At 41.8% G+C, this 14,954-nt stretch overlaps 2 protein-coding genes across 3 annotated transcripts; both read left to right on the forward strand.

Annotated features, from left to right (window-relative positions):
- Positions 1–204: 204 nt before the first annotated feature.
- On the forward strand, positions 205–6,223 carry LOC130118250 (nuclear receptor coactivator 7). Of its 2 annotated transcripts, XM_056286651.1 has the most exons (7): positions 205–331; positions 1,337–1,532; positions 2,583–2,735; positions 3,973–4,125; positions 4,263–4,358; positions 4,776–4,849; positions 5,069–6,223. In XM_056286651.1, exons 1-7 carry the CDS (start codon positions 306–308, stop codon positions 5,205–5,207), a joined length of 837 nt encoding a protein of 278 aa, XP_056142626.1. In that variant the 5' UTR covers positions 205–305; the 3' UTR covers positions 5,208–6,223. The 2 variants fall into 2 exon arrangements, with proteins under 2 accessions (XP_056142626.1, XP_056142627.1); XM_056286652.1 differs by lacking the exons at positions 205–331; positions 1,337–1,532 and adding an exon at positions 2,007–2,150.
- Positions 6,224–8,486: 2,263 nt separating this feature from the next.
- Positions 8,487–14,953, forward strand: hint3 (histidine triad nucleotide binding protein 3). The gene is made up of 5 exons (XM_056286961.1): positions 8,487–8,624; positions 8,922–9,039; positions 9,412–9,481; positions 9,923–10,049; positions 11,925–14,953. The coding sequence occupies exons 1-5, from the start codon at positions 8,487–8,489 to the stop codon at positions 11,970–11,972; spliced, it is 501 nt and encodes a 166-aa protein (XP_056142936.1). The 3' UTR covers positions 11,973–14,953.
- The last annotated feature ends 1 nt before the right edge of the window (position 14,954 follows it).

Raw genomic sequence — 14,954 nt, forward strand, 5'->3', positions numbered from 1 at the left:
CAGCCAGCCCAGGGATAGCAGAGCAGGTCAAGTTAATGTGTTACCACCTTTGGTTTTCTCAGGCTGTTACGAAACCCTTGCACGAATACGTGCATTGCTGGACCATGGGGACAAAAAGGGAGGGTTTATGGTCAAAGGGATTTGTCTCGTCTACTGGATCGCTGTTATAAAAAGGCCGGCCATGGCAGGGACTCGGAGTGGACATGCTGCCTCAGCACTGAGCCTCCAAACAAGCCACGCTCCTTCTCCTTCTCCTCCTCCACTTTTCTCATCAGTGTCTCCTCTTCATCTGCCTCTGTTTAACCATGGGAATTGCCTACAGTGTTGGAGAGTAAGTGACGAGAATGAACATGATGAATGTTGCATTGCATTCTGAATAGGTGTCTGCAAATAGTTGTGATTTTTAAAATGTGTGAGGGAGTCCCTCCTACAGGGCCAAATCAGGTCAATGTCTTGAATAATTGCATCTTATCGGCATTTTTATATGTGTAAATAAAATTTGTGATTTGTTGTGAGGTCCTATTGTGGAGGACTGGGTTATTTGTTCAGGTATATGTGTGCAGGTATGTGTGCATGTATCTGTGCATGTATTTGTATGTATACGTGTGCATGTATGTTTATGTTGGTGTGAGTGTGGGTGCTCGTGCCATGGTTCATACCACAAAGCATTCAAGCATTTTTCACTTCCCAGATCAGGAATCAGGAACATTTATTTCTTGTTCAGGCCTGTTTGTACATTAAACCCAAAATTTTTATCTTTCTATCACAAATTTAAAAAAAATATGAGAAAAGGTCTTCTTGGAAAAGCCAAACAATAATAGTTAGAAAGTCTATGCTTTAGTAACACAAACTTTATAAATGGTATTGTTTGCCGCTCATCTGGCGCAAACATGTCTAATTCACTAACTGCTGGTTAGTGAAAAAGTCTAAACGTAGAAAGAGAACATTTGGACATTTTGACCTAATGCTGTGTTTTTATTTATTTATTTGTTTGCTTATTTATTTATTTATTTATTTATTTATTTATTTATTTATTTATCTATCTATCTATCTATCTGTTGACTTACTTATCTATTCATTAATTTTTAGGTGGAATACAGCATTAGGTCAAAGTGCGTGGATTTTCTTGCTTTATGCCAATAATTAGCACACTGTCCATCTCGACCCAAAGCTGAGATGTTGTCCTCAACTCAAATGTGTTGTTTCTCAACAGAAGCGGGTGACACTGCTCTACATGTACTTTTTTCTTTCATTATTTGTCTGCATTTTACATCCCTCCAGGTTTAGCATCCTGCATTCAACACCCCTTAAGAAATCTGTCCCTTTGTCTCCACAGGGTTGACCACCTCTACACATTCTTTGTGCAGTGGTCACCGGATATCTACACCAAAGATGCCAAGAAGCACCACCAATCCCGCTATCTCATCAGGGAGAAGAACCAAAACCGCTTCCTGGTGGTGGAACAGGACAACGTGGATGTGATCAACAAGCTGCTGAGCAACCCCATCAAATCCAATGCCAATGGCTGGGAGGTGAGAACACAAACACACACACACACACACACACACACACACACACACACACACACACACACACACACACACACACACACACACACACACACACACACACACAGAATCTGTTTGTCGCTGCAACTAAGCTAACAACATTTACAGCAAAGCACAGACCATTTCAGACTCTTCTGCATATTGGATGTCTGAAGCTATATTGTTTATTCAATGGCCTCCTCAAGTATCTCGCACTTAGAGCAGCCATGTGCTTGATACCGTGCCAAGATGTTATGGGAAATCATGTTGTCTCTCCATATTTGGCTGTACTTCCCTTCACTGACCTTGGCCCTCCAACGGTTTGCCTCACTTCCTGTTTTGTGAGAATAGAAACTACTAGGAAACCGCAAGAGTTAACCAGTCAGACACTGTTCGTGGCACACGCCCAGGCCAATGAAATTTCAGAAGCTGAAAATGAAAGTGATTTTCATCCGAGTATTTTGGATCAGTATGGTTTAGTTCATAGACATATGAGACTGTGGTGCAAAGAGTGTAAGAGAGAAATCAGGAACCATGAAGCTGATGCCAGGGAATTTCAGGGTGCTTTATTTTGCCAGTCGCTGTGTGGAGCCATATGTTCAGGTAAGAGTGATGTGATCTGTGCAAAGTGATGATGATTTCCCTGTAATTGTAATTTTAAATAGTGCATTTATAGACAGTAACATTAAAGGTCACTTGGTTTTTAATCTCATCTTTTGGGCAGGTAAAGATATCAGTAGCCATCCATCCATCAATCTATCCATCCATTCATCTACACATCCATTCAATTTTAAATTGACTCATTATTATGCTTGTTTTAATTGCAGATATTGATCTTGCCTCTTTTTGGTTAAAGAAAATGTTTGTTCTGTAAATACTGAATGCCACTGTGTAGATTAGACACACAATTGCAACAACCCTGTATGCAGTGGAACTCTGACACAACTGGGACTTTCCAAGTCGAGTGAAAAACTGTAAATGTTGGGGTTTTTTTTTCAGGCTTCCTAAGAGATTTCTGCTTTGTCCCTTCTGCAGATCATCACGGTAAAGGACCCCAAGCGTCGTCCAAGTGTTTGCAGCTCAGAGGAGTCTGAAGCTGAGGAGCCTGAGGACCATAAGCATGTGGTGGATATTCTTCCTGTCCTCAGTGACCACAGCCAGCTGTTGGAGGACCACCACTTGGAAAGTGTAAGTGTCTATTGCAAATCCAGACAATGCTTTGATTTGATTTGGCTGTTTCTCCCCCAGTAATTTAAATAAACCCTTCTTAGTTGCTCAAACTCTGCCGTAGTGCCAACATCGACTCTGTCCGAGTTGCTTTGTCCCATTCATAATAAAACGGTGTCGCTTCTTCCCCCAATGGTTTTTGAAGGTGCTGGCTTGCACTCTGAAACTGATAAAAACCATCAGATCTAGATGTGGATATGAATTTGTTATGCACTTTGAGGCGTCAGGAATTTTTAATCGACCAATTGGGTCAATTAACTTTTATTTTATTTTATGAATTCCTCTATTGGTGGCACAGTGACACAGTGGTTAGCACGGTTGCTTCACAGCCAGGAGGTGCTGGGTTCGAGTCCTGGGGTAGTCCAACCTTGGGGGTCATCCCAGGTCGTCCTCTGTGAGGAGTTTGCATGTTCTCCCCGCGTCTGTGTGCGTTTCCTCCGGGTGCTCCGGTTTCCTCCCACAGTCCAGAGACATGTAGGTCAGGTGACTCAGCCATACTAAATTGTCCCTAGGTGTGAATGTGTTGTCCCTGTGATGGCCTGGCGGCCTGTCCAGGTTGTCTCCCCGCCTGCTGCCCAATGACTGCTGGGATAGGCTCCAACATCTCCCATGACCCTGATTGGAATAAATGGCTTGGATAATGGATGGATGGAATTCCACTATTTGTGGCGTGCGGGTAGTGTAGTGGTCTATTCTGTTGCCTACCAACATGAGAATTGCCAGTTCGAATCCCCGTGTTACCTTTGACTTGGTCGGGAGTCCCTACAGACACAATTGGCCATGTCTGCGGGTGGGAAGCCGGATGTGGGTATGTGTCCTGGTCACTGCACTAGCGTCTCCTCTGGTCGGTCAGGGTGCCTGGGGGGGGGGTGAACTGGGGGGGAATAGCGTGATCCTCCCACGTGCCACATCCCCCTGGTGAAATGCCTCACTGTCAGGTGAAAAGAAGCAGCTGGTGACTCCACATTTATCAGTTGAGGCATGTGGTAGCCTGCAGCCCCCCCTCCCCCCCCCCGGATCGGCAGAGGGGGTGGAGCAGTGACCGGGATGGCTCAGAAGAGTGGGGTAATTGGCCAAGTACAATTGGGGAAAAAAAATTGGGAACCCCCCCCCCCCCCCCAAAAAAAAAGGAATTCCACTATTTGTTATCATAGATAATAATTTGACTTGTTTTTCTTTCTTTCCCCTTTACTGGCAGCTTGTCAGTCAAATGCCGGCAAGGACAGAGGGATATCCCTGGCAGCTGGTATATAGCACTGCGATCCATGGCACCAGTCTGAAGACCATGTACAGGAACATGGCAGATTACGACAGCCCCGTGCTGCTGGTCATCAAAGACATGCACAACAAGGTTCGTGTCTGAAGCCTTGCATGTCTCTGTAATGCATTTACCATGTCTCTTCTTCTCTCAGCCAGTCCTATGGAAATGCTGTATACCGTGTACATTAATGAACTCTGTGAATGAAATTGGACATCTCTGTCTCTCAGGTGTTCGGTGCCTTTTCCTCTCATTCATTCCGAGTCAGTAACTACTGCTACGGCACGGGGGAAACCTTCCTGTACAGCTTCAGCCCCGACTTCAAGGTATGTCAGGGTGAGAAGGAAAGTTCTCCCTCGGAGATCTCCATCTCAGATACAGAAACACGTGCAACCGTAGACCAAAATGAGGACTGGCATGGCTACATGGGTCCCACAATTAGTGGGATTTTTTTTTTAATCTTTCATTTAGAACTGGTTTATATGTCAGGTGACCAGCTGTTAGAAATCTTGTAACTTAATATAATCTGAGCAACGGAAAACAACTTTTAGCAGATGCTATCTTAATATCTTTAATCAGTGCACTGAAAGAAGACAGTGCGCTTAAAGAAGTGATAATGATTGTTCAGTATGATTGAACTTGATTTGCAAATGCAGCCTAGGCCTATTTGCAGTGTCATCTGAATTTTGTTAGTTTTTTTAACTATTTATTTATTTATTGTGTGTCTCTTCACATTAACCCAGGTCTACAGGTGGACTGGTGAGAACAGCTACTTTGTGAAGGGCCATTCGGAGTCTCTGCAGATTGGTGGCGGAGGGTACATTTTTTTTTTTTTGCACCCACTCCAATATAATTCATATATGCTCACTGGTAGGCACACATAAATAGCTTTTGCTTTCCGGTTTGTTTGTTGTTGTTTTTTGAGATGCTTTTTCAGATTTGACAAAATTAAAAGTTGAGATTAAACAAAATCAATCAAGCCCTTCCTGCTGGTTGGGGTGTGACTGTAATGTGCTGTGTTATTGTCTCCTTGCAGGGGGGTCTTGGGTCTGTGGCTTGATGCAGACCTGTACCACGGTTCCAGCAACTCCTGCCCCACCTTCCACAACCTGCCTCTGTCCACACAGCAAGACTTCATGGTACAAGACCTCGAAGTTTGGGCGATACAGAACTGAAGGAGAACAAGTGAAAAGAGGGGAAAGAGAAAGAGTAGAGTGAAGCACAATGTGTTGTCCATGGAAATATGACCTCATGGCTCCAAGGCTTGCACTGGGTCCGAACGCATTTAGCTACTGTGACCTGTTGAAGCCGTAGCTATCTGCTGAGTAATGGCTGCTTTCAGCCGGCACATGTGGCCTGTGCTAGTGGCTCTCAGGCAGAGCCCGTGTTTGACCCTAATGGACCTTGTACTTCCGCTTATGCTGAATTGATCTGACTGAGCTTTTCATCTGGCTTTACTTGAGGAGCCCAAGGTGAGAGAGCAGTGTTCAGGGTGCAGGGTCTTGTTATATGCTGCTTCAAACTGCCTGCAATGCATTAAGAAAAAACCCTGTTAAAAAAAGCAGGTAGATAAACTGACTTTAGATTGTAGGTCCTGCATTACTTCTGATTGGCTGAGAAAAGAATTATAAGGCAGATTCAAGTCTGTATCACCACTACAAAGACCTTGTGTCAACAAAAAGAGCTGGCGTGTCGGGAGATGAAGAATGTTCATTTCCTATGATAAAATATGTGTTTATGCATATTGACAATGAGACATCCATTTAGAGGGCCATACCGACATTCAAGAGAAAAGCAAAAAGAAAAAAAAAGTATGGTACAAAACTCACTTTAACAAAATCATTGCCAACTGAAGGGATTACAAGAATTATTTGTGCTCCACATGTTTTTCTTTTCTACTGCTGACTTGTGATGTATAATGTGGATGCTTTGTGTTTAAAAGTAACCATTATAGGTGAAAAGCTATACACTCAGGTCCAGAAATGAAATTATTGAGTTGCACTGTAAAAACAATCTGACACAGGTTGTGAGAGGAAGGGACACACAACTTTCAACTGTACTCCATTTTTTGACCTACCTACCTATGAAATTAAATGGATGGGTAAATATTACAAATTTGTTTTTACCCTAAGTTGTCATGATATGTTTTCTAAGATAAAAAAAAAACACTATAAAAAGTTGCTTTTTTCACTTTTGATAAAATACAAATTTTTACTATTGTTGTGGATTTTCCTTTATTTTTTAATGGGCTCTTGCCCCAGCAAGCTCTGGGGAGAATGACCATCGGACAAATATTGGAGCAAACAGAGAATCTTTGATGCATCTGCAGATGGAGAGACATAAGGCTACACAGAGGTTCGTCTGTGAGGATATGCTCTGCCCCTGAGCTGGAGGTAGTGGTTTCTTATAGAACAGTCCGTCGCATCATGCACTATGTTTCCTGCATCAACTAAGGTGTAATCTTACAAAGGAATGCAGGAAACATCTACGTTAATCACGTTCTGTGAGTGTCTGAAGGTCCGTTGCACTTATCTTTGCTGTACCAGGCCGTCCCTGGGATGCGGCAACGGGGAGGCAAGCATGATAGCAGTTGCTATGTGGCCCCATGGAAGGCCCGCATGAGAACAATGGTGAGTGAGAAGTTTCACAAAGACAGAGAAGTGGAAAATGACAGAGTATATACAGAGTGCATATGGAGTACATTTTGTACTCCACACTATCTCTATATTTAAATATTTTTTTGTGAAATTCGGAAAGAGGACAAGAATTACGTACTTTTTTTCTGTTTTTAATGTTTGTAAATGGCTTACATTTCTTCATGTGTGTGTGTGTGTGTGTGTGTGTGTGTCTGACAGACAGTGCTGGCACTGTCCCTGTCATTACCAGAATGGGACATTAATAAAGCTTGGCTTCTCCTCATAGCAGTCTGAAATACTTTTGTGTCTCTTTTTTTTTGGTCTTTTTTATGGCGAAACAAAACTTACAAAAACATAATTTCCCAATTCAATCCAAAAAGGTGATAATACAATAAAAGGATTAGTTTAATGTGTTGGCATGGGATGCGGGCCCACCTGTCACATGAGACAGCCCCACCCCTCCACAACATGTGATGATGGTACAACACCCTCTGGCATCTGAAACAAGGCTTTTTAGTTGAAATTACCCATGACAGAAAAGCAGCTTCTCAGCATAAAAATGAGGCTAGTGCCTCATTCTCTTTTCATTTCTTTTTCTCTTTTTCTTTTTTTTTTAGCAAACTGGACTTTGACACATTATAGCAGTACTCATAACAGTACTCGGGACTAATATGTCTTTATTTGCAGTTGGGTAATGTGATCAGTAGGACAGGTCAATCAATAAGGAATGATGCAGAGACTAAACCCGTTTAGTCTCTGCATCATTAAAGCTGAGCAACTTTACTAGTCAAAAAAAAAAGTCCAAAAAGGCAAGGTTTGTTGTCACAGAAAGTTGAATCAGTTCATCTGGACACAACGTTTATTGACAGATATGTTTCATCACTCATCTAAGTGACCTCTTCAGTCTAAACTGACTTTGATTTCCCGTTCCAACCAGCGTTCCTCCCTATCAAGGATGTGCACGTCCTCATCCTTGGAATCCTCCTCGCCAGAGTCGGATGGCACAACACAGGAGAGCTAATATGTCAGGCCAGGACTCCGCAGTCTACACCCATCTACAGGCCAGTGGCCACTCTTTCAAGGATGAGGATGAGCACATCCTTGATAGGGAGGAACGCTGGGTTGAACGGGGAGTCAAAGAGGAGGCCGTGAGAAGAGGGAACGACAATCCCTGAACCGGGGGGGCTAAGAGCACATCTGTCGCCATCTGATTGCAAACGTTCCCCAATCCTCTGTGAATAGTATGCATGGCCATTGAAACTCTAGTTAATGGTCACGGTAATCTGCATATGAAACTGATCGTTATTTTCGGTCGTCATACCACTGTATTGTTTATAAGGGTGGGGATACCTGCAGTCAGGTGACACCGATGCCACTTAGATGAATGATGAAACGTTTCTTTCAATAAGCATTGTGTCCAGATGAACTGATTTAACTTTCCGTCATTTCCTTGCCCGTATTAGTTAGCGTGCATAAAGACGCCAGGTTTATTACTTTACATTAAACTACGGTGGTTTTTACGATAAAATGAATTAAAATCGATAGTACTTAAAATAACCAATGGACAGCCCGGGCAGAAAGTCAATCGAAAATCAACGTAAATTCAAAATAGTTAACTTCTATAAAGAACTTCCATCAACTTTGCTCGCTAGGCGGCCGGTCCCTCTGTGTCCCTAATGAACTGGTTGTTTGGCTCCCTCTGTTGTCTGTACAGTACCACTGCAAATCCGTCGGGTAGACAATCGTTTGCCTTCCCCTGGAGCTCGATGGTCCCTTAGATCGACTCGTCTGGTCTCAGTTCGTACACCTCACAACACGATGGCGGCGACCGGAGAGCCAGGACCCGGCCAAGCCGACTTGTCCCACACCAACGCGGCCCCGCGGGAAGGATACGTGAATACATGTGTCTTCTGCAAGATAGTGAACAAAGAGATAGATACCGAGCTTCTTCATTGTGTGAGAACATTAGATTATGTAGCGTAGCAAGCTTACTTTTAGCTAACGGTAGTCTGCTGTTTGACTTGGACGTCTTTTGACATGAAATATTTTGTCTTATTCAGTTTTCCCAAGTTAACGCTTCTGTTGATGTGGAAGTGGTGCCAAAAGATTTGAAAGCGTTAGTTTACGCTAGCTAATGCAAAGCACAGTCTTTCACATCGACATTAACTCCTTTGTGTTTGGTCAGTTTGATTGACATTGCAACTGTATCTGTTGAAAGTCGAAGGTAAAGCTCTGTTTTAAAATAACTCACAGGATGAGGAGACCTCTTGCTTCAGAGACATTAAACCAGGAGCTCCTCATCACTACTTGGTGGTCCCGACCAAACACGTCGGCAACTGCAAATCCCTCAGCAAGGAGCATGTTCCTCTGGGTGAGCCCTGCGGCTTGGGCTCGTTGTCCACTTTGACAGATAACAGTGATAATAACAGTGTGTTTAATGGCTTCAATCGCTTGTACTGCGCTGTGTAGGATCATGACTGCAGTACGGAAGCTAGTGCAAATGATCATCGATGAAACTCGCATAAGCAAAGTGTTCCCACTCACGCATAGTGGTTTTATTCATTATGTGAGAGACAAAAATATATACCATAATTGGCATTGTCTCTTGTCTTTTTACATGGTGGAAAAAAACGAGCAACCCCAAGTCTTTAATGCTCTCTATTGAAACTACTGTGGTTTTGCGGGGAAATTAAACAAAGTCAAGACGATAAGGAACTTTTTGTGTTTTTGTTGTGACGTATAGTGGAGCGGATGGTGGAGATAGGGAAGGAGATGCTGCAGAAATACAACATTACAGACCTCAGTGATGTCAGGTAGGGTGCCGTTAACTGATGACGACAGTGATAACTGCATTCAAATTCGAGTTGTCTAGTTTTTTTATATATATTTCAGTACATGAGCCTATCTAGACACATGATAGGATGCTGTAGTCCTGAGTGATAAGGTACCGATACATTCAGCCTCCTTTATGCATATCATCCATTCTATTAAAAGCCATTATCCATACTCATATTCACACACCCATTGCAATAGGATTCCTCTGTATGGTGAATCATCTCCCCTTAACCATTGCTTTATCGTTTATTCTGCTTTTAGCTTTGATATCTGTGATGTGTTGAGCTCAAGTTAGTTTGTACCGTCTTAGCTTGACTGACAAACATTAGTAATGTTGTGAAAGCAGTGTAGCACCTGTAATGTATACTGTACATTAAAGTAGCGTAAAGGTGTTAAAAAGTATTTTCTTTTGTTCTCAGGTTTGGATTCCATTGGCCACCATTCTGTTCTGTCAGCCACTTACATCTCCATGTTCTGGCACCTGCAAGTCAAATGGGCTTCATGTCCCGCCTCTTTTACAGACTCAATTCGTACTGGTTCATCACGGTAAGCTCCACTGTCATAGGGTTTAATTGATTCCAGTTTTAACTGGTCTTATGCATCATCTAGATATCACTGCAGATGTCCATTACAACAGAGCTTCTCAACACACTGTTGGTAACCCATCACTAAATAGGATAACCACTTTATTATTAGAAAAACATCAATCAATTTATCTTTATGCATACTCAATAATCGAGGTAGGAAAATCAAACCAGTGTTCCTCCCTATCAAGGATGTGCACATCCTCATCCTTGAAAGAGTGGCCAGTGGCCTGTAGATGGGTGTAGACTGCACAGTCCTGGCCTGACACGTTAGCTCTTCTGTGTTGTCCCATCCTCTTGGCCAGCATCTGTTTAGTTTCCCCAATGTACAAGTCATGACAATCTTCCTGGCACTTAACAGCGTACATGATAATGCTCTGTTTGTGCCAGGGGACTTGATCCTTGGGGTGGACCAATTTCTGGTGCAGTGTGTTTTGGGGTTTGAACGCAACTGTGACGTGGTGTTTGGAAAATACACGTCTCAACTTTTCTGACACAAGGATCTTTCAAGGATGAGGATATGCACATCCTTGATAGGGGGAATGCTGGTTTGAATGGGGAGTCAAAGAGGCTATCTATGTGAAGAGGGAACGAGTACATCTGTTGCCATCTTACAGTGCTGTGATTGCAAACATTCCCAAACTATTCCCCAATCCTCTGTGAATAGTACATATGGCCATTATAACACTCATTAACGGTCATGGTAATTTGCATATGAACCTGATTGTTGGTTTCAGTCGTTAGGCAACTGTATTGTTTATAAGGGTGGGGATACCTGCAGTCAGTTTAGACTGAAGAGGTCAGTTAGATGAGTGAGTAAACGTTTCTCTCTTAATAAACGTGTTGTCCAAATGAACTGATTCAGTTTTCTTTGATCAGTCAATTTAACTCAGCTACTTGGAGATGAAGATGAGTGATAATATCTTTAAAGGGACATTTTAGGAAAGGCCAGAAAGCTGTAACCAAGGAGCCTAATAGATACAGAACAAAGCCCCACTCTTTTTGACCAGTCTTGCATTTTCTAGTCTCTTACTCACTGGGTCTGACACTTTTTGTTCTCAGCTGCTCAACCAGAATTAATTCTCTGTAGAAACATTGCCAGCTTCCATGAGTTATGCCCTTAACTGTTTCATGGACTCAGCAAATAGCAGAGTAGAAACTTTTAGTGTTTTTATTATTACCAAGTTATACATGCTGATAATGGTTCACTTCACGAGTGGAATAACATGGAATAACATAGACATCGACTATTATTCAGATTTGATTCAAAATGATAAGACATGGTATAGGAGTGCTGGTGTAGCCTTGCGAGACACAAGCACACTGCAATTGGGATTTGACTGTGCTAGTTTTGAAATGTGTATGCAAGTAGCAGCATCTCCTCAATTAAAAAAAAAACTCTTGTGTATTACCTGCGATATCAGATTTTCTCTAAACCGCACTTTGGGACATTTAATTTTAGATCTAATCCCATAATTGTGGCTTTAAACATGCATGTCTTTCAAAGAGACCTGCATGGTAGGGTTACTACTCCTGCCTGTGCCCCTGAATGGGAAGAAGAACTGGAGTTGGTCCCTGGGTGCTGCAGCAGCCCACTGCTCCTATACAATAGGATGGGTTAAATGCAGAGAACAAATTCGTTGCAAGAATGCAATGACAAAATAAAGTGGGTTTCTTTCCTCTTTCTCGTTTTCTATTGTGGCTTTAACCATTATTGCCTTTATGCTCTTTTCCCCTGCCTTTTAATTTTAGCACTTACAAGTTTTGTTCCTAATGAAAAGTGTGTCTAGAAATAAAAAAAGTATTTTTATTATTGTCTTTATTTTTATCCTTGCAGGCAGACCAGTTGATACAGTTTCTCAACTCTAAAGCAGAGACCAACTGATCTGGTTTTGATCCAGTGGGTTCTTGTCATTTACTTGACAGAAATGAAAAACCACGGCTCCTTCAACTACCAAATGCTGTGCTCGATGGTACACAGCACATGGTAGAAGAGATTGTCTGTGTGGCCTCAGCCGATGTCAGCATTTTAAACTAATGACAAAAGTGGACTGGAAAAACACTTTGTTTTTTATTGTAGTTCTAAAAGCTGTGGTGCCTCACAAAACAAGGAAAATCTTGTTTCCTTTGACTTTAAATATACCATAGATGACACTTCTGTCTGTTCATTTGAAACCTGGGGTGAGCCTAATTAGCTCTCCAGGTTGGTTAATACCCAGCAGTGAAAAGACAAAAAGGGGTGAGATCAGTTATCAGTTATCACCAACGACCAATTATCATTATCTCGTCTTGAAGGGAAAAGAGAAGATGATGGATGGTGTGAAGGCACTTTTGATGAGTGATACAAATTGCAATGAGTTGAATGTGGAACAATGAAGTTGATGGCAATGCCTGTTTGTATTAATATCATATCACTGGAACATGTCACTGGAAACAATCACTATGTTATCCACAAGATTGTAGAATATTGAGTAAAATAGGGCTGCCTCAGTGCTTTGTATTCCAGATGCTTTGCATGGAAGAAATTCAGTAATATGTTTAAATGTTCTGGTAGTCATATATTTAAAAAAAACTGCCTATGTAATGAACTATAGCTGTGGTGAGTTACATTTTAACTTTTGACATGTTGAACATTTGAGGTCTACCTAGACTGGGTCTATTTATGTGGCTCCCTCTTTGTGAAATCATGAAAAGGATGCTTGATGATCTCAAATGCTTATTTGATTATATTTAACATAATGCCAAACAATGCAATATGCACAGATTTGTTGCCGCATAAAGTGAAATTGTTGCTTCAGCTACTGTATGAATTGATGTACTGTGGAATTACTAAATCACTCTCATTGTATTTAAGTGTTTAATTATTAACTTGAAGTAAACACATCATTGCCTCTTGTGTGTGTGGCATGCAAGAGGAAATGACCAATTAAAGGTATCGGTTTACTAATTAGTTGTAACTACAATCAACTGTAGTTCACCTACTTTGTAAAGCAACAAACCCTAACAACATGTTTTGTTTACCCAGAAGTGTATCACAATTTCCACAAATAACCGTGTCAATTTCTTAATATGAAATCAGAGGGGTTCGCACACTGAGGTGGTTTGCATATGTGACAATGTTTAAGCCAGGGGTGTATGATCCAATATTCAAAGAATGGGCACACAAAGGCATTATGGCAATGTGTACAGTTCTAGAAAATGGTGAATTTATGAGCTTCCAAGATTTAAAGGCAAAATAAGATCTCAAAAACAAAGACTTCTTTAGATACATGCAGTTAAGAGACTACAAAACAGATAAGGTCAGAACCAGATGAAACCTCAAATAATGTGATTGGGGTAATTGTGGATGCATACAAACAGAAGGGGCTTAGGGTCATCTCTGCTTTGTACCAAGCTTTGGGGGAAGCGGGGGATTCAACACTCTACATAAAAGAAAAACGGGAAGCATAGTTAAAGATTCAGATAACAGGGAGAATGGTGTCAGCTGTGTGAGACACAATGTACATCCACAAACTCACAAATATGGAGGGAATTCTGCTGGAAGAATTTAACTCACTTTTTCATAACACCCAAAATAAAAAGCCGGCAACTTGCTGAACAACAACAGTGTTGGAGGCTGTGTGGGAGCATGGAGGCTGACCAATCGCATATTTTCTGGAAATGCACAAAGATAAGGTTACATTGGGAGAATGTTAATGTAGGTGTCAAATGCATTTTCTGGATGACCATCTGTCCCATTGGTAGCTGCAGATATTATGGCATTTACTACTTTGAATCCAAAGCTTTAAGCTATTTAAGGTATTTCTCATGAGTTTGATTTTGTACATCCTTACCTAGCCTAGTGTGCTCTACTACTACAATTACTACTGCTACTACTACTACCGTAGTGCTGCTCCCGTTAGGGGTCACCACAGCGGATCATCCATTCCCATCTCTTCCTATCCTCTGCATCTTCCTCTGTCACACCAACCACCTGCATGTCCTCCCTCACCACATCCATAAACCTCCTCTTTGGCCTTCCTCTTTTCATCTTGCCTGGCAGCTCCATCTTCAGCATCCTTCTCCTAATATAACCAGCATCTCTCCTCCACACATGTCCAAAACCATGTCAATCTTGACTCTCTTGCTTTGTCTCTAAACTGGCTTACAGTAAATGCTAACAAGGCTCCCTAATTCACAGAGCACATCCTGCATAAGGAAATGGGACTGCTGCCCCCAAGCCAGTTGTATCATGTTCCTCTTATAGCACCATATTGTCTGTCACTGGCAGCCTCCTGTTCTGTTTGGCCACGGTCCAATTCCATTAACCACTCTGGCCTCATTCAGCTGTCCACTTGTCCACTTAACCTAAATGAATGAGTTGCTTGAGGAGGTATAGTTGAAGGATACATAAAGTCAGTTTTGATAGGAATCTAGGGCCATACAGCAACATATCCCAGCATCATACTGTTTTACTTACTAATTTACTTAGCAGTCAGCTGTTAATTGGACTGTAGTTGTGTCTGGCAATATGCTGGGCGCAAGATGTTTTTAGTTGCTCTCTATCCAGTCTCCTTTAAAGGGCTTTTATATAAGTGTATATTTGAACATAACAGGAACAAGTAATTATAACGTACATTCTTTGAGTAGAAAAAGTGAACCATTTAAGGATTAAGGGATTCTCACTGTCAGCTTCCTTACTATGCTTAGGTCTGCAGTTCTATAAGCACCTGAATCTAAGGTGCTAAGTGAAATATGAATTGACTAAAGTTTCATCTCCTTGCTGGATGGCGTACACGCAACATCTTTTTTTCAGGGAACTTGGTCCCAATTACAGAAACAAATGGAGCTGTTGTGCGTGATATAGGCAGTACATTCAAATGTCTGG

Source organism: Lampris incognitus, chromosome 9, assembly GCF_029633865.1.
Source record: "Lampris incognitus isolate fLamInc1 chromosome 9, fLamInc1.hap2, whole genome shotgun sequence".
In the NCBI taxonomy this organism is placed as follows: Eukaryota; Metazoa; Chordata; class Actinopteri; order Lampriformes; family Lampridae; genus Lampris; species Lampris incognitus.

Excerpts from the sequence above, each read along its gene's own strand:
- LOC130118250 (XM_056286651.1), top strand. The coding sequence starts at position 306 with ATGGGAATTGCCTACAGTGTTGGAGA. Across the intron at positions 4,126-4,262 it reads TCAAAGACATGCACAACAAG|GTGTTCGGTGCCTTTTCCTC; the intron begins GTTCGTGTCTGA and ends TCTGTCTCTCAG. Across the intron at positions 4,359-4,775 it reads GCTTCAGCCCCGACTTCAAG|GTCTACAGGTGGACTGGTGA; the intron begins GTATGTCAGGGT and ends ACATTAACCCAG.
- hint3 (XM_056286961.1), top strand. The coding sequence starts at position 8,487 with ATGGCGGCGACCGGAGAGCCAGGACCCGGCCAAGCCGACTTGTCCCAC. Across the intron at positions 9,482-9,922 it reads ACAGACCTCAGTGATGTCAG|GTTTGGATTCCATTGGCCAC; the intron begins GTAGGGTGCCGT and ends TTTTGTTCTCAG. Across the intron at positions 10,050-11,924 it reads ATTCGTACTGGTTCATCACG|GCAGACCAGTTGATACAGTT; the intron begins GTAAGCTCCACT and ends TTATCCTTGCAG.